Source organism: Oratosquilla oratoria, chromosome 30 (assembly GCF_046742065.1).
Source record: "Oratosquilla oratoria isolate Oo_2021 chromosome 30, ASM4674206v1, whole genome shotgun sequence".
Classification (NCBI taxonomy): Eukaryota; Metazoa; Arthropoda; class Malacostraca; order Stomatopoda; family Squillidae; genus Oratosquilla; species Oratosquilla oratoria.
In genome coordinates, this window is record NC_134806.1 from 21,489,577 (window position 1) to 21,510,809 (window position 21,233).

The 21,233-nt window shown below is 44.2% G+C and overlaps 1 protein-coding gene across 1 annotated transcript; it reads right to left on the minus strand.

Annotated features, from left to right (window-relative positions):
• Window positions 1-15,109: 15,109 nt before the first annotated feature.
• Window positions 15,110-20,641, minus strand: LOC143041047 (uncharacterized). The gene is made up of 2 exons (XM_076212665.1): window positions 20,229-20,641; window positions 15,110-15,859 (listed from the first exon to the last, which is right to left on the minus strand). The coding sequence occupies exons 1-2, from the start codon at window positions 20,488-20,490 to the stop codon at window positions 15,354-15,356; spliced, it is 768 nt and encodes a 255-aa protein (XP_076068780.1). The 5' UTR covers window positions 20,491-20,641; the 3' UTR covers window positions 15,110-15,353.
• Between the last annotated feature and the right edge of the window lie 592 nt (window positions 20,642-21,233).

Here is a 21,233-nt window from a genome sequence, read left to right on the forward strand (position 1 = left end):
CAGGAGGCGGTCATCTATCTTTGCCCTCTGTACTCAAATAACCAGGGAGGGAGGTGCAACTGAAAAAAATGTAGGAACTAAAGATTATGTACACTTCTTTGAGGCTGGTAGTAAGATGGAGTAGTCATAAAACAGTGGGTATCGGTCAACATTTTGAGTGTGATCTATATCCTTTGGTCGGATAAAATCGTCTGATAATCACTAGACAAATCCACCTTTACACGAAATGGGTTAAATACTAGGTTGAGTTGAACGAGTTAGTCTTTATATAGAAAAGTTCGGATGGGAACACTGAAGAAAGGTTGTCACAGCACAAGGGCTGTTTTTGTGCCGAATAAAGGGTTGGTTTTGATCGTGATTTACTCGACATGGAGCTTGGTTTGAGTTCAGCAGCTGTTGGTGACTTCTGCAAGGTCCTGGGTAGCTGTGTAGCGTCTCGTGGCAAGAGCTCTCACTCGGACTGATCTGATCTTAGTATTGACGAGTTTGATGGTTACTGTTGAAAGCAGTTTTTTTCTTGTTTTTCGGAAAATTTGCTAATGATAACTTTTTGCCTCGGGATAGAATTCTGTAGTTAGACAACCATCAAACAAATATTTCTTATTACCCTTGACAGTTCATCCATCAAAGGCACTTTTTTCATGAATCAAGCTCATTCAAATTTCATACATTTATCGGCTTCAGATGTGACGTTCGATCCAATTACTACTCCAAACCCTTCATTCGTTGAGTTGAATTCAGAGCCGTATAGCATTATCGTCATATTCCACGATACGAAACATAAAGAATACATTCTGCCCTTCCCTGTGTAAATATAATGATAACTTTTTGCCTCGGGATAGAATTCTGTAGTTAGACAACCATCAAATAGTTCTTTCTTATTACCCTTAATAGTTCATCCATCAAAGTCACTTTTTTTTTTTTTTTATGGATCAAGCTCATCCAAATTCCATACATTTATCGGCTTTGAACGTGACGTTCGATCCAATTACTACTTCGAACCCTTCATTCGATGAGTTGAATTCAGAGCAGTAAAGTATTATCGCCATATTCCACGATACGAAACAAAGAATACATCATTCTGCGCTTCCTTGTGTAAATATAATACACGCAACAATATAATATTCTTTTTAGGACGTCCCTCTGAATCAGGTGGCCTTCTCCAGCTTCCTCTAAGGAATATTTCAAAGTGAAAGTAAATACACAGGAACTGCCACTCGACTTCATGGTGTGGGGTTTAATCCTGAGAAGAAAAATCCCCTTTTCATTTTGTGTAGAGTTATTTAGGTCTGAAAATGCTATACAAAACCTAAGAGTCTTAAGCAATTTTTTTTAGACCTTTTTATATATTTTTGAGCTAGGGTTCTTAGCTTTTTACTGCTGTGAGCCAAAATTCCGCTGCATTTTGAAAGGATATATCCATGAAGTAGAGATTCCAACACTCAACTTGCAGTTTTGAGCTCCTTCGGTACAGTGGAAGAAAATTGGCTGACGTCTGCCAGAACACACGGATAAAATACGTCACTGGAGTATAATGTATAGCTTGAATTATGACTATCTCCGTGGACCACCACTCACCTGAATAAAATCATGTGACGGCAACAACAACACAGCGCGCCACGATGCTGGAAATGCCAAAAGATAAACGGTGCGGTAATGGACATGATATGTGTACACATACTGCTTTGAACACCCGAATATTTGACATACGAAGTACAACCTATCGGTCCAATTGAGAGACTCACGCTTCCGCAGTTGCATGTGGCCCAGCCATTGTGTAATAGCCGTGGGTGCCAAGAAAATATAGCAATTCCTAGCAACACATAAACTTCATGTATTGGTAACATTTTCGTCAGAACTGTGCCCGATCTACTGTTGAACTGTTGAAGAGCAACAACCAATCAGGCTCAGTTACGACGAAGATATTACCGTGATATGAGTGTTATTATTGACAGTCGCTGGCACGGGCTGTTAAGCTGTTATATCGTCCCTATGGTAAGGCTATCATAACATATGGTGGATTTATGATCCCGTAAACCCTTTCCCGACGGTGACGTCACGATGACGTTATCTGCAGGTTTTATTATGGCTAATATTTTACGATTTTATTCAAAGAAAGATGAGGACGGAAGGATGGGAAGCTAGAGATAGATGTTACCACATGAGTCCCGTACTCTATTAGCAACAACGAGAAAATATTACGTCAGGAGTTGCTGAGTAGATGCGGCCAAAACCATCACCTTTGCCCTGCACACTTGAACTGTTGAGCCAGTCACAAACCGTCACTTCTGGGGAATTGGAGAGAAGTGCGAGGTTCAAACCTTCAACTAAGCGAATGCGAGACCAGCTCGCTCCGCTTACGCCAACAGCATTAGCAGTGGGCAGAATAAAATATGTAGAAAATGTCATTCCTGGCTAATAGGCATTTTGTTAAAAAAAAAAAATCTCATAGATATCGATTTTTTCATAAATATTTGTTCAATTAATGTTGGACAAAAGTATTCTTATTTCTTTTCGCTCTGTAATATCACAACATTCCACACACCTTGCACACTAATATTCTACATATCCTTTGTTCATAGAAGCGGCAAGGGTGATCCTTAACCCCTTCAGCCGAATGAAATCACCTGACGTCTGTTGTCGTAGCGATGGGGTTTCTCAGTCGTGAGTACAAGAACAGAATCTCTTCAGTGCTTTCCAGCAGAATGGTTCAAGCCTGTTTTGATTAACTTTCTAGACTGCAGGGTTGTCAAACTGTATCCAGATAAGGGAAGAAACTTGTTCAAATGTTAGAAAAAATATAAACTGGTTGATTTATCTATTTATGTATTGTTATATATCAAGCTAGAATGATACTTGTTAAATGTAAGGGGATACCGAATGCCCAAGTCACAAATTTAGAATGGGGTCATGAAAACTCAGACTATTGGTATGCCGAAAGATGGAGGACAGTGTTAAGATCATTTAACATTTCAGTAAAAAATATAATCAAACAGAGACAATAACCAACCAAAATATAATCTTAATACAAACACATAATATATACAGAAATAATGGAGCATGGGAGAGGGTGTCTGCAATGATGTTGTCTGGCCCTTTTATATGGTGGATATCTAGATGATACTCTAGTAAGGTTAGAGCCCAGCGAAGAATCTTCTGATTCTGCAGCATGGTTTTATGAATGAAAGCTAGAGGATTATGATCAGTGAATATCTTGACGGGCGCTGCTGGTGATTGGAGATAACACCGGAACTTCTTGACTGCCAGGGCGAGGAATAGGGCTTCCTTCTCTTTGGTGGAATAGTTCTCTTGATGCTTGTTGAGGTTCGCTGAGAAGAAGGCCACAGGATGGAGAATGGTGGAGGTAGGATCAGATTGTAGCAACACTGACCCCATTCCCAACTCCACTGGCATCCATTTGCAGGTCTGGCAGGGGAGCACTGGAAGGGTTTGGCACTGTTGGGCAAGGAAAAATATGTAGTTGGGGTGCCTTCGTCCTTCGCCAATGTTACAGGATTCACAATAAATATGGGCACGCCCCTGGTACCCTCCTCTGGTGGTCTGGAAAGGTAACGTTTGATAAGATTTACGTGTACCAGCTGCTTTTTTTTTTTTTTTTTTTTTTTTTTTTTTTGTCTGTCAGGAGTTTCAATTATGTAATTTAAATGTTCTTGTTGCTCTAGGGTCTTATATGGCCCAAAGAATTTCTTATGAAAAAGTTTAGTTGATATAGGGAGAGAGGCCAACACCATATCTCCTACCTTGGAGGTTTTATCATACTTACTCCTTTTCTGGAATTTGGAAAAGAAGCCTTGGACAAAGATCTCACCTCCTGTAATTTATTTCTTAAACTATGGATACAAGTATGAACCTCCGTTTTCTCCTGATTATATTTGAACCACTTTTTTTTTTTTTTTTTTTTTTTTTTTTTTTTTTTTTTTTAATAAGGTCAAGGGTCCCTTAAGGATCACCTATATAATAATTCAAAGGGTGAGAGCTCCATGGCCTCATGGTTAGCTTATCTGATAGAGAAGAGAATCCAATCGAGATTAGAGTCGCAAATGGATCCTGTATCTAGGCAATATTTGCGCAGCATGGCTTTCAGTGACTGATGGTACCTTTCCACATCCCTGAGATTGTGGGTGGTAAGTGGAGGATGTAACCTGTTCTATCCCTAACTCCGTAAGTGCATGGTTGAAAAGAGAACTGGTAAAATTAGTTCCTTGATCAGATTGAATTTGTCAAGGGATTCCTTTAGGTTTGAACATTGACAGTAGGGATTTAATGGGGGATTGAGCTGAAACTGACTTAAGAGGAAATGCCTCTGGGTAACGGGTAGCCACATCGACAACAGTTAACATGTATTCATTACCCTTTGATTTATGTAATGGTCCCATGCAATCTATTACTATTTTATCAAAGGGTTCCTCGCTATTAGGAATGGGCCTAAGTGTGGCAACTTGCACTTGAGAATTAAGGAATGGACATTCTAGGTAAACTTCTGCTAGGGGGTAAGAAGTGTGACGTGTAAGATCAGACAATAAAACCTTTTCACCAGTAAATGCATTGGAGATATTGGGAATGATATCTGAGAGGAGAATTGACTGGGATACCCATGTATCCCTGAGTATGGTAACGGAGTAATTAAGACTACCTTTATGTGAGAATACTCTTCCTCGGAAAGTGTGCGAGTCAAAAGAAGTAAGAGGATTATGAGCATTAGCGGCTGCAATAGGTTTAGATTTGGTGCTACTATAATCTTTAGTCTTATTTGAGGCTTTACAACCAGAATGACGACATTCTTGAATGGAGTGACCTGTCTTTTCACAATAACTACACTGTACTGGTTGGGAAACACGATTATAATTTGTTACCTCCTACTCTACCCCCTACTCCCTCAGGGCGATAACCAGAAGAGGGTCTCACAGTAGGACTTTGCCTGCGAACTCCGTCTCCATACGTCTCTCATTAAGGCTTGGGCATCTACCAATTACCGCCTGAATCAAGTCTCTCCCTTCTCTCTTCTACTTATCTCAAAAGGTGAAAGGAAGTTTACTTTTCCATTCCTCCATGACTATAGTATTGGCGAGTTCTGAAAAGGTGGTTACACTTATAGTATCTAAAAAAAATTTACACTAAGTTTTTCTGAGGCAAATTCAACATAAGTTTGGGCATGAGATTTCGTTAAAGATCTAAATTTTTGCCTATGGCCATCAGTGGTTAGAGCATATGCATGTAAGGCCTGTCTCTTGACGAAATCGTAATCGTCGGATCTGTCTAAACTATTATACACCTGAAGAGCTTTTCCTATTAATTTTGGAGTTAGTACTGAAAGCCAGTGATCTTTGGGCCACAACTGTTTGAGAGCTATAGCCTCAAAGGTTTTGAAGTAGCCGTCTACATTATCTGGTAAAAATGCGGGGATCAGATAAGATAAATAAGACAATTCTCTTTCTTTCTTTTTCTCTTGTATTGTGACTTCCTTGGTTCTGAAGTCTATTTCCAATGCTAATCTCTTTCCAATGCTTATTTCTTTTTCTTTCTTTTTTCCTTTCTAGTTTTGAATTTTCTAATTGATTTTGACCTCTTTCCTTTGCTAATCTCTTTCCTTATATTTTCCCCTTTCTCTTTCCTTTCTAATCTCTTTCTAACCCTAATTTTTTTTTTCTAATTTATATTGATATTGTAGTCTTAACTGTTCCAGTTGCATATTGTCTGCTGGTTTGGTTGTCGGGGATTGTCTGGTAAGAAAATGTTCAGGCCTAAGAGACCTGGCCGCTGCTCCATCCTGGTCCTTAGGGAATACTAGACTAGGGGTAGTCAGTGTGTCCATGGCTACGGCCTCTACTATCCCTAATTTAACCAGCTGTTCCACTACCATTTTCTGTATCACGTTTGTCCTGTACGACTGAATGTCTATGTTATTATATCTTGCAGTGTCCTTCCAATCATCATTTGTAACTTGTCCCTGTAATGTTATATACAAGAGATTAGCCACAAGCTTTTCCAAATTGAATGGCATTTTTGCTGGAGTTTGTGAACTAGTCGTAACTAGCTGTTGATAGACTAAGACGTATCGTTTTAGATAATAATAGCCCTTCGATAACTTAAACAGGCATTCTGATTCCAGTTATTGTTATACCCATCAATCTAGCCTATGATTTTGTTCATGTGAAACGTGCTCGTCTATGTAGAAATTTATTTGATAGCTATGGATACTTGGATATTGGAATGGATTATTCGATTGAGAAGGCATCAAACTAAAAGAGACTTGAACGAAATGAAATGAGACTTGGGTAAGGATGAATGCTCCGGTACTTGAGCGATAGTTGATACGATACACGAACAAAATGGGTCTGGAGGAGTGGAAATAAACACTATCAATTCCTAACCACTGATAGAATCCATTAGTGTGGGCTCAACACTTAAATTGAATTAATCCTATATGGCTGCTAGTCCTGCTTATTGTAAATAATTTTGGGGGCGTGTACCAAATGGGTCGTTTATTCCCGCAAGAATTTAAACGACACCTACAAAATTTATTATCGTTGGTTATTTCCCAACTCTTAGTCACTTGTATTAGACTTTTGTGGTTGCATTTAATACTGAAAAGGAAATGTTAAGGCACTGTTCTGGAAGAAGATGATTAATGAAAAGGAGGGGGGGGAGGTAACAACTTACTCGGTAGTTTGCGTTCGGCAATTACGAAGATCCTGACATTGGTCACCACTTGTTATAGCTCAGGCTGAAAAGATACTTGTTAACTGTAAAGCATACCGAATGCCCAAGTCACAACAAAGTTAGAATAGGGTCATGAAAATGCATCAAATTATTGGTATGTTGAAAGACGGAGGACAGTGTTTTTTTTTTTTTTTTTTTTTCTTAGAGAGAGAGAGAGAGATTGAATTTAAATGTTGCAGGATCTCATACCTAATCCCATATGGGCCGGCAGAGGTTCCTCTGCACGAGCTTAAGACTTGTTCATGCTCCACTGGATTATTTTTATTCTAATTTTTAGTTGTTTATTTATTTATTCATTTATTTATTTTTTATTTATTCTATTTATTTGCTTCAGTTTCTTCCCTTCTTGGTCTTAGTGGGAGAGGTGTGTTTAGCCCCAGATACTCGTTCTGGGGTAGATATAGGACTTAATAGTCGCTTATAGGAACCGAAGGTCTCCATGAGAACATCCTCTTCCATACGTGTAGGCACACGTATGGCAGGCTCTGGTATGGCTAGGGAAGGATGGTGCGAGTGTGTTGTTTGTTTGGTAGTTGGGCGAAGATCTTTGTCCTTATTGGTATGCTTGCTCTCAGTTTGCGTTTCAATGGTCCTGTACGTTTTCTTTACAACCGAAGCATAGGAAGTTGCTCCGGAGGGACTAGTTGGGGTAGTCTTTCCATCACACGCTTCCGTGCTTCGTAGAAGGATATACCACAAGTTGCTTTCTCTGTACATATTTGTTTTTCTAATTTGAATGTGGGACGGTCGCGGGAGGTGGATGCATGGTTGTTATTGGAGGGTCAGTTTACATATTGAAACACATTTGCAGAGCAAGCATCCGTAGGATATTCGCCTGCACACTTACCGCACACGATAGTTTGTTTACTGCAGAATTTGGCAAGGTGACCATATTTAAAGCATTTGTTACAGCGTAAGGGGTTAGGGACATATGGTCGTGTTGGGGCATGAATGTATCCAATTTTGACGTGGTCAGGGAGAGTTGTTGAATTGAACGGGAGGATGATGAGAGGTGTATTCACTCGCATGTTCTTTTCCCGGTCCAGTCGCGTTATAAAATTAGCATCTAGTATGCCTTCGAATTTGATGTCTTCGAGGATGTCACATTCGTCCATGGCCATCAAATCTCTGCAGTGGATTACTCCTCTGCAGGAGGGATGCAACAACATCAAAGGAATGAAACTTTCTGGTCTAAATCAGATCGCGTTTAGCTTTCCCAGAGTTGGTGGTGACTTGGAGGTCTCCGCTTCTAAGTTTTTAACTTGATTTATATCATGAGTGAATTGAGACAGACATTTTAGAATAAAAGGGTTGAGATCAGCTAAGCGGGTTTAGTCAGAATGGAGAAAAACGTATCTTGCCTTGTCCGGGTCGATATTAGGGTCGTCTGGGGAGGTTTTCCTAGTTTGCAGAGATCAAGTTGAAGACTCCATCCTACTCATCGGGGTGGGGGGACGAGCCCCTTGGTGCACAGAAAAAAAAAAGTGCTCAGCAGAGCTAAAGAATAAAATATTGTGGGGGTCACACAGTTCCTTGGCGACTGGTGACAGCCGCGATAGATTTTGCTAGATTTCGCCGGGCCGGACGACAGAGGAGTCTCACGAGCCAACAAGGACTCGTGCGGATCCCGGAGAGCTACAAAGAGACGAAAATGACAATGAGTAAAAGAGCTAGGAAATGCCAGAAGTGGGTGGCAGTGTTAACTGCCAAGGAGAAAGCTATCAACGTAAAGTTGGATTAAGAGAACTAGTCAACTCTAGATAGTAGCCCTAGCGAGTGTGACTGCTCGTACAAGTACCAACTATCTGCTGCCATTAGCTATCGACGTTTGATGCTACTGAGTTTTTTTTTTTTTTTTTTATCTTTAAGGCTATCGACCTATAATGAGGTCATTAAGCCTGGTGTGAACCTGCGATCCTTTTTAACCTACCATTATAATTTCCACAATAGTCTTGTAGTGCGCAAATAAAACACTGCTTTGTCAATAAGTAAACGGTCATCGGTCAAAAGATTTGTAGTGTTTAGCTGATTTTGTTTTGTTTTTGTTTTAGTTTACAGTGTTGTATAAGCGCTTGGCGCTGTGTGTTGCATCTTCAGCAGTGTAAGAGTATATGTCTTATGGATAGTATAGTGTTGCAGGTGTTGCATTGGGGAGGAAATACGCCGTTTATGTATGGGTTTAGGTGGGTGAGGTGGGTCGAGTTCATCCTCAGTCTTGCTATGGCGATTTCCTCCCGTCTGTTGTTTCTGTATGATGTCGACCAGTCTGTTATGTGTTCCTTTTGTTTGTGTGAGATGTGAAGGTTGTCCCACTGGAGTTGCCAGTCAGCGTGTGATTGTTTCCTTAGTATAGAGTTCAAGGTTCCTGTGTCCAGGGGTATGTCTGTAGTGGAGTCTTTTTCTAAGGCAGATTTGGCTAAGGTGTCCGCTTTCTCATTCCCGAAGATCCCAATGTGGCTGGGAACCCAAGATAGAGTAATGGACTTGTTGGTCGTCGACAGTGTGCTGATGATTTTGCCCAGGAGAAAATTCTCCATATGGTTAACTGGCTTGATTGATTTTAATGCACTTAATGAGTCTGAGAAAATGACGAAGTTACTATGTGTGTCAGATTGAGCATTTTCTATCGCTTTGTATATGGCAAAGAGTTCGGCGATGTAAATGCTCGTATAGTCCGACAATCTGAACATCATCCGGGTTTTGATGCTATATAACCCTGTTCCTGTTTTATGGCCTCACTTGGAGCCGTCTGTGTACAGTGCCCTGTGGTCGTTGTACCCGTTGATGATTTGTAGTATCTTCTGACGGAGTTCTTCTATGTTAGAAGATTTTTTCCTGAAGTCTTGGTTGCTATTGACCTTCAGGGTGATCTTTTCCCACGGTGGTATGTATAGGGTCTTCAACTTTTCTATTGACCAAAGTGGCGCTGAATACTATTCGCACAAGGATCGGATCCTCATGGAATGGGGATTTAGGCTGGAGTTGGTGAAGTGCTCGTGTTAGTTTATCGTTTCCTTGCACGGATGTCGAGGATTACGGAGCACTTTGGTGGTGTACCGGAGTGCGAGGAGTTCGCGCCTGTAGTGGAGGGGGAGGACATTTACTTCAACTTCCAGCCTCTCGATTCTTGTGCAACTTAATGCTCCAAGTTCTATTCGTAGGCCTTTGTTTTGGATGATGTTCAGGGGTTGTAACGTGGTTTGTGTTGCCGAACCATAAATCTGACACCCATTGTCTAATTTACATCTAATTAGGGACTTATAAATCATTAGCAGGGCTTTCCTATCTGCTCCACAGTTTATTACCCGTTAGTTTACGTAGCAAATTAATTTTCTTGTTGCATGCATCAACTAGATATTTTACACGGGCCTTCCAGTTTAGCTTGGAGTCCAGTTTCAGGCCAAGGAAAAAGGTTGAATTTTGTACTGGAATGGGACTACCATGTAATTGCAGATTTATTTCTGCCTGGGCTCTGCGTGAAAATACAATTACTGTTGACTTTAATTCCGAAAACTTAAATCCTCATTTGTCAGACCAGTCCTGGAGCGAGTCCAGAGCAAGTTGTGCGCGAGAGCCCTAAAACTTGGCGTTGGGGAGATATGGTCGTGTTGGGACATGGATATATCCAATTTTGACATGATCAGGGAGGGTTGTGGAACTGAACGTGAGGATTATGAGAGGCGTGTTCACTTGGACTCCATCCTGCGCGTCGGGGTGGGGGGACAAGCCCCCTGGTACACAAAAATATGTGCTCAGCAGAGCCAAAGAATATAATATTATGGGGGTCACACAGTTCCTTTGGCGACTGGTGACAGCCGCGTAGTAGGGCGCTGTGTGCCCAGTGGGTACGGGGTCTACACTACTTCTCAACTACGACAGAGTTTGCTAGATTTCGCCGGGGCGGACGACAGAGAAGTCTCACGAGCCAACAAGGGATTGTGCGGATCCCGTAGAGCTACGAAATGACGAAAGAATGTCAAAAGGTAAAAGTGCTGGGAAGTGCCCAGAAGTAGGTGGCAGTGTTAACTGCCAACAAGGCTATCCAACGTAAAGTTGGATTATGTGAACAAGTTAACTCTAGGGAGTAGCCCTAGCGAGTATAACTATGCTCGTGCAAGTACGGACTGTCTGCTGCCAAGAGCTGCCGACGTCTGATGGGCTGATTTTTTTTTTTTTTTTTTTTTTTTTTTTTTTTTATCTTTAAGGCTATCGACGTATTATGAGGTCATTAAGCCTGGTGTGAACCTGCGATCCTTTTTAATCTACCATTATAATTTCCATAATAGTCCTGTTGTGCGCAAATAAAATACTACTTTGTCAATAAGTAAACGGTCATCGGTCAGAAGATTTGCAGTGTTTAACTGAATTTTTTTCAATTTGCAGTGTTGTATGAGTGCTTGGCGCTATGTGTTGTATTTTGAGCAGTGTACGAGTTTGTGTTTTATGGATATCATGGGGTTGCAGGTGTTGCATTGGGGAGGAAATACGCCGTTTATGTATGGGTATAGGTGGGTGAGGTAGGTCGAGTTCATCCTCAGTCTTGCTATAGCGATTTCCTCCCGTCTGTTGTTTCTGTATGATGTCGACCAGTCTGTTATGTGTTCCTTTTGTTTGTGTGAGATGTGAAGGTTGTCCCACTGGAGTTGCCAGTGGGCGTGTAATCGTTTCCTTAGAATAGAGTTCAAGGTTCCTGTGTCCAGGGGTATGTCTGTAATGGAGTCTTTTCTAAGGCAGATTTGGCTAAGGTGTGCGCTTTCTCGTTCCCGAAGATCCCAATGTGGCTGGGAACCCAAGAAAGAGTAATGGACTTGTTGGTTATCGACAGTGTGCTAATGATTTTGCCCAGGAGAAAATTCTCTATATGGTTACCTTATGGTAAGTGTCCGAATGGTTAGGCTATTGACTAAAACGCATAGAATGTGTTGGCTCTTTTATTATGTAGCACAGAATATGAATGTGTTGCGGAGGCTGAATGGGGGAGAGAACTATCGGCACAAAATAGAATACCACACTTACTCTTTGTCCTGTAACCACCACCTGCTTGACTCACGTCCGTCTACTAGCGTAGTCAGAGAGAATCTCTTTTGACTGGCCGCGGGCTAGCCGCCTTAAGCGTCGGCCTAGCACGTCTGCCAATCAGCTGCTAGCATCTGCGTCACGTGTCATACTACGTCACAATAATAGTCACCTCTAGGTCGCGTCCGAATGACGCTGACCTATCGCGAGATGCTATGAGAGCACGTGACCTACGCTGACCTATCGCGGGACGTCATGAGCTCACGTGACCTAGCGTGAACGCTCAAACAAATAGTAACACCAATCTCGGCGTTGCCTTTACTCATGCGACAACCTGTCTTAATTGATTGCAGTGCGCTCAAGGAGTCTCTGAATATGACGAAGTTACTATGTGTGTCAGATTAAGCATTTTCTATGGCTTTGTATATACCGAAGAGTTCGGCGATATATATGCTCGTATGGTCCGGCAATCTGAACATCATCCAGGTTTTGGTACTGTATAACCCTGTCCCAGTATTGTGGCCGCACTTGGAGCCATCCGTGTACATTACCCTGTGGTCATTGTACTGGTTGATAATTTCTAGGGTCTTCTGTTGTAGTTCTTCTATGGAAGACGATTTTTTCCTGAGGTCTTGGTTGGTGTTGACCTTCAGGGCGATGTTTTTTCCACGGCGGTATGTACATAGTTTTCTTCTTTTCTATTGACCACAGTGGCACTGAATACTGCTCGCACAAGGATCGGATCCTCATGGAAAAGGGATTTAGGCTGGAGTTAGTGAAGTGCTCGTGTTGTTTTACCGTTTGCTTGCACGGATGTCGTTGGCTGCGAAGCACTTTGGCGGCGTATCGGAGTGTGAGGTGCTCGAGCCTGTAGTGGAGGGGGGGGACATTTGCTTCAACTTCCAGCATCTCGATTCTTGTGCAGCTTAATGCTCCAAGTGCTATTCGTAGGCCTTTGATTTGGATGGTGTTAGGGACTTATAAATCATTAGCAGGGATTTCCTATCTGCTCCACAGTTTGTCCCCGTTAGTTTACGTAGCAAATTAATTTTCTTGTTGCACGCATCAACTAGATATTTTACATGGGCCTTCCAGTTTAGCTTGGAGTCCAGTTTCAGGCCAAGGAAAAAGGTTGAATTTTGTACTGGAATGGGACTACCATGTAATTGCAGATTTATTTCTGCCTGGGCTCTGCGTGAAAATACAATTACTGTTGACTTTAATTCCGAAAACTTAAATCCTCATTTGTCAGACCAGTCCTGGAGCGAGTCCATAGCAAGTTGTACGCGAGAGCCCTAAAACTTGGCGTTCGGTGAGGAATGCCAGATTCCGACGTCGTCAGCATATAATGAATATTTAAGGTTCCGAGGTGGAGCGGGTAGAATATAGTTTATGAGTAGCATAGATATGGTGGGACTTAACAAACTTCCCTGTGGTACGCCATTTTCTTGTGTGCGTACTGCTGAAAAGTAATTTTGATTTTTAACGGAAAATGTACGTTCTTTTAAGAAATTTTGAATGAAAATAGGAAGATTCCCTCTAAGGCCAAGTGCATAGAGTTTTTCGAGGATACCATGTCGCCATGCCATGTCGTAGGCTCTTTCTAAATCTAAAAAACAAGCAACAAAGTAGTCTTCCCTCTCGAAACTTGAGAGGATATCGTGTTCTAAGTTCACCAAATGGTCGAGACTACTTCGATTTTTCCAGAAACCATATTGGGCAGGAACTATTAAATTTTGAGACTCTAGAATAAAGTTTAATCTGTTATTGGCCATACGTTCTAATAGTTTGCATACCACGTCATACCTTTTTGAGAATAGGTATGCGCTTGTGGTAGCATCGGAGGAGGGATTGAGGAAGTTGGTGGCAGAGTTTGGGAGAGTATGTGATAGAAGAAAGCTAAAGATATATGTGGGTAAAAGAAAGGTGATGAGATGTACAAGGGGTGAAAGTGGCAGTAGTCTGGAAGTGAGCATTAAGGGAGAGCGACTGGAGGAAGTGGATAGTTTTAGATACTTGGGTGCAAATGTGGCAGGGAAAGGTGGAGGTAGAATGTAGATTGAGAGAAGCGAGTAAATGCCTTGGTGGATTAAAAAGTGTAATGAGGAATAGACATTTGGGAATGGATGCTAAGAGGAGACTGTATGAAGGAGTGATTGTGCCAACAGCACTGTATGGGGCAGAAACATGGAACATAAGAGAAGAAGAGAGAAGGAGTTTGAATGTGTTTGAGATGAGGTGTCTGAGAAGTATGATGAGGGTTACTAGGCTAGATAGAGTGAGAATTGAGGAGGTGAGGAGAAGAACGGGGGTGGAAAGGGAGCTGGGAGATAGGGTTGATGAAAGAATATTAGGATGGTTTGGACACATGGAAAGAATGAGTGAAGAAAGACTAGTAAAAGTGGTGTGGAAGGCAGATGTGGAGGGAGTGAACATTAGGGGCGTCCTAGGATGAGGTGGATGGATGGGGTGAAGGGGGCTTTGGAGAAGAGGGGAATGTCTGTTGAGGAAGGACGGGAGAGGGCAGAAGACAGGGGTGAAATGAGAATGGTTGTATATGGATGATGTTGTGATAACATGAGGAGGAATGGGCGAGTGGATAGGGGGTGAGGTAGTATGTGTGAGCAAATTTTGACGCAGCCCGAAGGGATTTCTCCCCGTCCTCTCCTTTTATGCAATGGGGGGACGGAGAGGGGGGGTCGCCGATTTAATGAAGCGGCCTTGCTGTGGATGTGCTGTGTCTTGCGACACTGCTTCTGACCCAGGGCAGTGGACAAGGTGCAGGGATGACCCGTCATTCACGAGGTGCTAAGATAAGAGGGAGGGTGGAGGGGTGTGGAGTGTATTCAGGGATGAAATGGTTGGGAATGAGTTTATGCCTTTTTCTTTTTGGCTACCTCCCTTGTAAGGGGGAAAAAGCCTTGGTATATGTATGTATGTAGAATAAAGTTTAATCTGTTATTGGCCATACGTTCCAATAGTTTGCATACCACGTCATACCTTTTTGAGAATAGGTATGACGTGGGCATGTTTCCATGTTTTTGGGAATTCTTGATTAATCCAAATTGCGTTGTATATTTCTGGTAATTTTTTGGGCTGAGTTTTGGAAATGCCTGGCATATATATTCAATCTAGGCTAACGTCCTGGCCAGTGATTGGCTGAGGACGATTGCTTAGGCCAAACTGCCAAACTATCGCTTTGCTGAGGAACGACCCAAGTTGGGGGAGGGGGAGAAGACTGACTGCTTGTTCCTTTGAAGAAATAGCGAAGTGGAAGGATAGTGGTAGTTGGAAGAGTGTCATTTAGGTCAATGGGTATATTGACACCCGGAAGGGGCATCGTGTCACCTGGCTAGGGTTTTTTTTTTTTTTTTTTTTTTTTTTTTTTTTTAACTTATTACGCATTAGCGTCATACAGTGGGGGAGGTTTTCATAATGAATGTAGTAAGGCAACTGGTATGCACATGCTTACACACGTACACATACACTTATATACACAAACAAATACATGGGTTGCAGGTAATATATATGACACTGGGTATTGTACATTCATTCAAAGGGGAATAAGACTGAGATGTCACGCAGGGCATCAGGTATTATGAGAACCCACCAAAGCGGGGGTAACGGACAAGTATTTCATCTAGTCTATTTTGTGATAGGAGATGACGACAGATTGCATCTAATGGTAGTCCCTGGGGTATTAGATGTTTTACAGTGGGGCACGCTAGGCAGTAGTGCTCGATGGTGTTGGCTAGTGGAGCGTGGCATAGGCGACATTCTGTGAATACAGGCTCGCCCTCCACCCCGGCGACCTGCCACGGTGGACGGTAGCCTAGTCGCAGTCGGGCTGATACAACATTGTGGCGACGAACCATAAGTCCCTTGCGGCGGTACTTGTATTTGTGGCGGCATACGGATTCGTAGTGGGTGATGGTGACACTGAAGGGTCTCTCGGTGTCCCGTCGACGTTGCTCAGGCAGAAGTGCAGCGGAGCGGACCCTGTTGAGGTAACATAGCAGGGAGAGAGGTCGTCCATCACCACGACGGGGGAGTCGGCAGGCTTCTTTTGCTAGGCGGTCTACTTTGGTGTTGTGGTGCAAACCTACATGAGATGGAATCCAAATAAATTCAATGCAGAGATTACGGATAGTTAGTAGGGATAGAAAGGAAAGGATTTGTTGTACAACAGAATGGTGAGTGGGATGAATAGCGGTGAGGGATTGCAGTGCAGGCTTAGAGTCACATATAATGACAGCATTCACTCCTCTTTGGCAAACGAGACTGATAGCATCTAAGATGGCGTATAGTTCACACAACGTGGAGCTGGAGTGATCTCTGAGTCGACGGCCGACCCAGCCCTCAGGAGGCGGCGGTAGGTCAGGTGAGTAGACTGCTCCTCCAGCTGCACCATCCGATTGTAGTGACCCGTCAGTGTAGAGGCGATGCGGAGCAGTGATGGAGGATGTTACCTGGGTAACATGTTCCAAGGCTAGCTGTAGTTGTAGAGGAGGTGGGTCACATTTTGCTGTAGGAGTGAAGCTAATCACAGGCGATGGTAGCGTCCACGGGGGAGGGCCTGGTGGTATGTCAGCTACTGGTACGTGTAAATCTAGGCTGCGAATGAAGGAGGAGATAGACTTTATAAGACGGCGACCGGGGGGCATGAGGCGGGGGACGGGCGGAGCGGGGCCGAGAGAATCTCTGACCAGTGCTGTGAAGTGCGGTGAGATGTGGGGAAAGTGTATACACTTAACTGTGAGGCAGGTGACATTAGAATAAATCCTCTCAACTAGGGATGGAAGCCGTAATTCCCGTTGCATGTTGACAATTCTGGTAGTCATTGGGCAACCGAGAATGATTCTCATGGCTTTATTCTGAAAAATCTCCAGTGGCTCTAAAGCATATCGAGGAAGTTGAATTAAGGCAGGGGAGAGGTAATCAACAACAGAGCGTATAAAAGTAATATAGTCAGTTCTGGCCACGGGGATGGAGATACCGGAAGAGTTGTTGGTGAGCCACTGGAGAGGCCGGAGCCGACGTTGTAGACGATCTAGCAATTCACGAATTACGGTATGGGATTGACGCCGGGCAGAAAGAGTTTCCGAGATTCGTACTGGTGCACCAAGGTAGCAGTACTGGGAGCTTAGTGGGATGATGCAGTCTCCAATCATGAACTCTGGCAGCGTGGCAGGAGGGCGGTAGGAGAAAATTCTGCTCTTCTGTGGGGAAGCAACAAGGCCACAGTTAGCAGAAGCTTGGGAGAGAGAAGTAAGAAAGAGTTGTAGGTGTGTTGGGGAGGTAGAGTGAATACATAGGTCATCTGCATAACATGTAATTGTGACCTCAGGAATAGTGGGCAAAGACGTGAGGAGACGATGCATAAGTATATTAAAGAGAAATGGACTTAGTACCCCTCCTTGAGGAGTGCCGAGATGAAAATCCCGTGAGGAGCTGTAGGCACCGCTAAAGAAGACACGGGAGGTCCGGTTACTGAGGTAGCCCTTAATCCATCGTAGTAATTTGCCCTTAATTCCAAAGTCAATTAATTGATCTAAAATAACGTCTCGGTTTGCTATATCAAATGCACTTTTTAGATCTATAAATGCCACAACACTGTCACGGGAGAGGCGAGAATATAAGTCGACGAGGCAGTGATGGGTGCTGCGTTGGGGTAGAAAGCCGAAGAGACGTGGAGAAAGGCGATCTTGTAGTTGGTACATCAGTCGGGTGAGCAAGATTCTTTCCATTACTTTGCAGAAGCAGGATGTAAGGGAGATGGGCCTGAAATTTGCTGTACCGGGCTTGGGTATGGGGATTATTGTACTCGTGGTCCAGGCATGTGGGATATATCCATCTCGTAGACACATATTGTAGAGGCGAAGGAGGGGGTTACCGGGTACACGGTGCAGTAATCGTAGCACATTGTAGGTAATGCCATCATCCCCAGGGGACGTGGCTTTACCTCTCAAGAGAGCACGTCGTAGTTCATCTTCAGTTATTGGTATATTTTCTTCATCATCCTCTTGCAGCAGAGCATGTACTAAGCGGAGTCCACGAGCAAAAGCACCGGAGGAGAGGGCATCCTGGACGGGGGTAGGTAGGTTGGCAGGGTTGGACTGGTTTGACCACGTGACGATGAGCTGTTCGGCAAATACGGTGGGGGAATGATGACGGGCAGTAGCAGGAGTCTTCTTAATTACCCTGCGAATAAGGTGCCACATGGAGGCTACACTAGTTTGGTGATTAATTCTGTCCGTGAATCTCTTCCAGGAGTCAGTACTTACACATTCTAGGAGGGTTGTCAAATTGTCTCTGGATTGCTGGTAACGATGAAGTAGTTCAGGAGATGGGTTAGTTTGGAACATGAGTCCAACGCGCTCCGCTTCTTTCTGTGCGTCCTGAAGTCGGGTGTCTAGGTACCACGAGTGAGGAGGAGGGCGACGTTGGAGGTGGGGTCGTGATACGTAAAGCCTGTAAAAGTCGTGGGTGGCGGAGACAAGGCTATTATATAACTGGTCGGGGGAGGAACAGTCTAAGGTAGGTAGTATGCAGGTCATGTATGAAATGTACGTCGGGCAGTATTTGGGGGGTATGGTGAGGCGTAGGCGTGTGATAGGGGGTGTAGGTATCGTAGGAAGAGAATAGTGGAAGAGAAGAGCAATATGGTCTGAGAATAATGCAGGTACTGAGGAGCACTGGATGCGGGATGATACCAAGCCAGAGGTGAGGACGTGGTCCAGGGTGCCTCCCCGGGAGTGTGTGGCGCCACCTGTGTCCCAGCGGGTCAGATGATGTTGTCGGATGAAGGATAGTAGGTGAACACCAGGACGATCTCCCAATGCAGGATGTCGAGCATTGAAATCCCCTGCGTATATTATACCTTTGATCGTAGGTGGTGGAAGAGTGGTTGGACGAAGACGTGCGGGAGCAGAGTAGATATTGCAGAGCTGTAGGATTCCGCCCCCAATTTCTATCTCGAAGAGTTGGAATGTTATGTCAGGGTCTGTAGAGGAGCGCAGAAGACGGTGTATCAGTGTATTGTGTATGTATGTTAGAAGACCGTTTCGTATCGTATGAATATAGGGGATATATCCGGGAAGGGAGGGTGCCTGTGGTGCAGTGTTGGGCCGGTTTGGAAACGCCTCCTGTAGAAAAATGACACAAGGGTGATGTGTCTGTACATATGCCTTCAATTGTGTGTACTTTTTGTGGTTGGTGATACCATTGATGTTCCATGAAAGGAGGTCTAGGTGAATGTTAGTTACGAACGTTGCGTTTGCTAGTAGGAGACCGGAGTGTGGAGGTGGATGGACGATTCGAGGAAGACTGGCTAGTACTGGGTTGTAACTTACAGAGTTTGTCGAGACGAGTTGCAATGGATTCCATTCTCTCGGCAAGCATGGAGATGGAGGAGACGAGGGTTTGTTGGGATTCCGCCAGTGTGGAGAGTCTGGTGGCAGTAGTAGTTTGGCCTGAGACAAGGCTGTCAATCCTGGTGTCAATGGAGGCGAAGCGGTCCTCGAGTGCTGCACATCGCGCCTGAAGGGCTGCAACGGCCTTACGGAGGGCAGCGTCTTGCTGAGGGGGGGTGGGAGCAGAGAGAACAGTCCGGGCAGGGGGAGGAGGTGGTGGGGCTGAGGTGGGGCCATTGGTCTGGGTCTGGCGCCGAGTACAGCCGTGCCAGACGTTGACACCTGGCTGTAGACATCGGGGGCACTTCCATTGTGATGGGTTCGGCTGTGGTGGCGGTTCAGAGGTGGAAGTAGTCGCAGATGGGGGCGGGGGCGCACTTCGGACGGGACATTCTCTGGATTCATGGGCGGCGGCACACCAGGCACACTTAGGGGAGGCGGAGCAGTACCTGGATATGTGACCGATACCCCAACACCTGTAGCACCAGGGTCGGTCGTCACGGAGTCTTTGGACTTGACACGGGGGGAGGAGGGGGAGGAAGTCAAAGGTAATGGTGTCGGGGGGTGTTTCGGGGAGGCTCCACACAATAACAATGCGGTTGATGGGGGTACCGTTCTGCATGAAGCGCCTGGCTGAGTGTACTCCTGGGAGCTGTAGGGCAAGCTTGTGATCCACGTCAACGGGATAGCGAGTGAGCAGGTATTGGGGGTACTTACGAGGTCTTTCGGGGGAGTCTTGAGGGAGAAGAGGCAGTGACATAAATTCATTTGTAGTAACTCGGTCCAGGATGTCTGTGCGTTGTCTTGATATGTAGATGAATCGAGAGGTGAGTGCAGCCATCTTAACCTCGGCCGTATCCCGTTGCAGGTGGAAAGTCTTGGTGATAGTTGACAGCCAGCGGAGTTTAACTTCTGTGGATGGGTTCCCGCTAAAGGCCAACTTAATATACTTGTCTCGGGGAGCAAATGCTGGAAGGGCGGGTGAGGGTCGGGTGGGGGCAACGGGAGTAGCACTGTGATTAGGCAGGGTAGGGCGAATAGGAGCCTTATTACACTCACTTGAGGTTCCCTTGATCGTCTTGGCAGCAGGCGGTTGACATTCTCCTGCGGGGAAGGTAGAGGTGTCGTCGGCCCGCCGTTTGGTACTGGGGAGCGCTGTAGACTGGTGGGTATCATGCTGGGTGGTTGTTGGAGGGTGATGGGGAGTGGAGGTAGGACGAGGCAGGTCGGGCCAGTGGTTAACACTAATGTCGTCATCAGTGTCGGAAATCATTAAGTCCTGCTCTAAGCTGGACGCCGCTTCCGACCCCGAGTATTCCATCGAGGAAGGGAGGGCCTTGATAAGAAGGTAGGCTGATTTACTAGCGCGCAGTAGTTTGTAGCACTGTAACACAACTTGAGACAGCCGGTACGAGTCGTTAACGACGAGCACTGGATTCAAGTAGTTGACGGCGATAGTTTCGCACCTTCAGGTGTAGGTCCGTTCTCGACGAGAGCCAAGCACGGAATGCTGGCTAGGGGTAGTATCGTGAAATTATTTATCTATCTATTTCTTAATTTATTTAATTATATATTTTATAATTTGTTTATTAATTTGTTTATTCATTCATTCGCTTATCTATCTATCTATCTATCTATCTATCTATCTATCTATCTATATATATATATATATATATAATTTATTTATTCATTTAGATATATATTTACCTTTTTTGTCTAGTTATTTGTTTATCTGTCTATTCGTTGATTATGTATTCATTTATGCTTATGTATTCATTTGTGCGTTTATATAGTCTTTTCAATTAATCTATCTGCTAGTTTACTATATTCTGCCTGTTTGATTCTAAATTATAATGTTCTGCCTTTGACCTCGTTTTGAGCCGAAAGCTCCTCTGTCGGTATGGCATTCCATTGTAAGTCAGTGTCACCATTCAATTTTATTCTCCACCTCCACTCATTTTTCTCCAGCTTCTAGAATTCTACTCATATCCTGGAGTTCCACTCCCGTCCTCGCTTCCACTTCTTCGTAGAAAGTCTTACACCGTTGCATGAAGTTTCTCCAAG

What these genes read in the sequence shown, in the direction of transcription:
- LOC143041047 (XM_076212665.1), bottom strand. Translation starts at nt 20,490, where the DNA reads ATGGAATACTCGGGGTCGGAAGCGGCGTCCAGCTTAGAGCAGGACTTA. An exon ending in GACGATCAAGGGAACCTCAA is followed by an intron (nt 15,860 to 20,228) that starts GTGAGTGTAATA and finishes CATCTCATGTAG; the next exon opens with GTTTGCACCACAACACCAAA.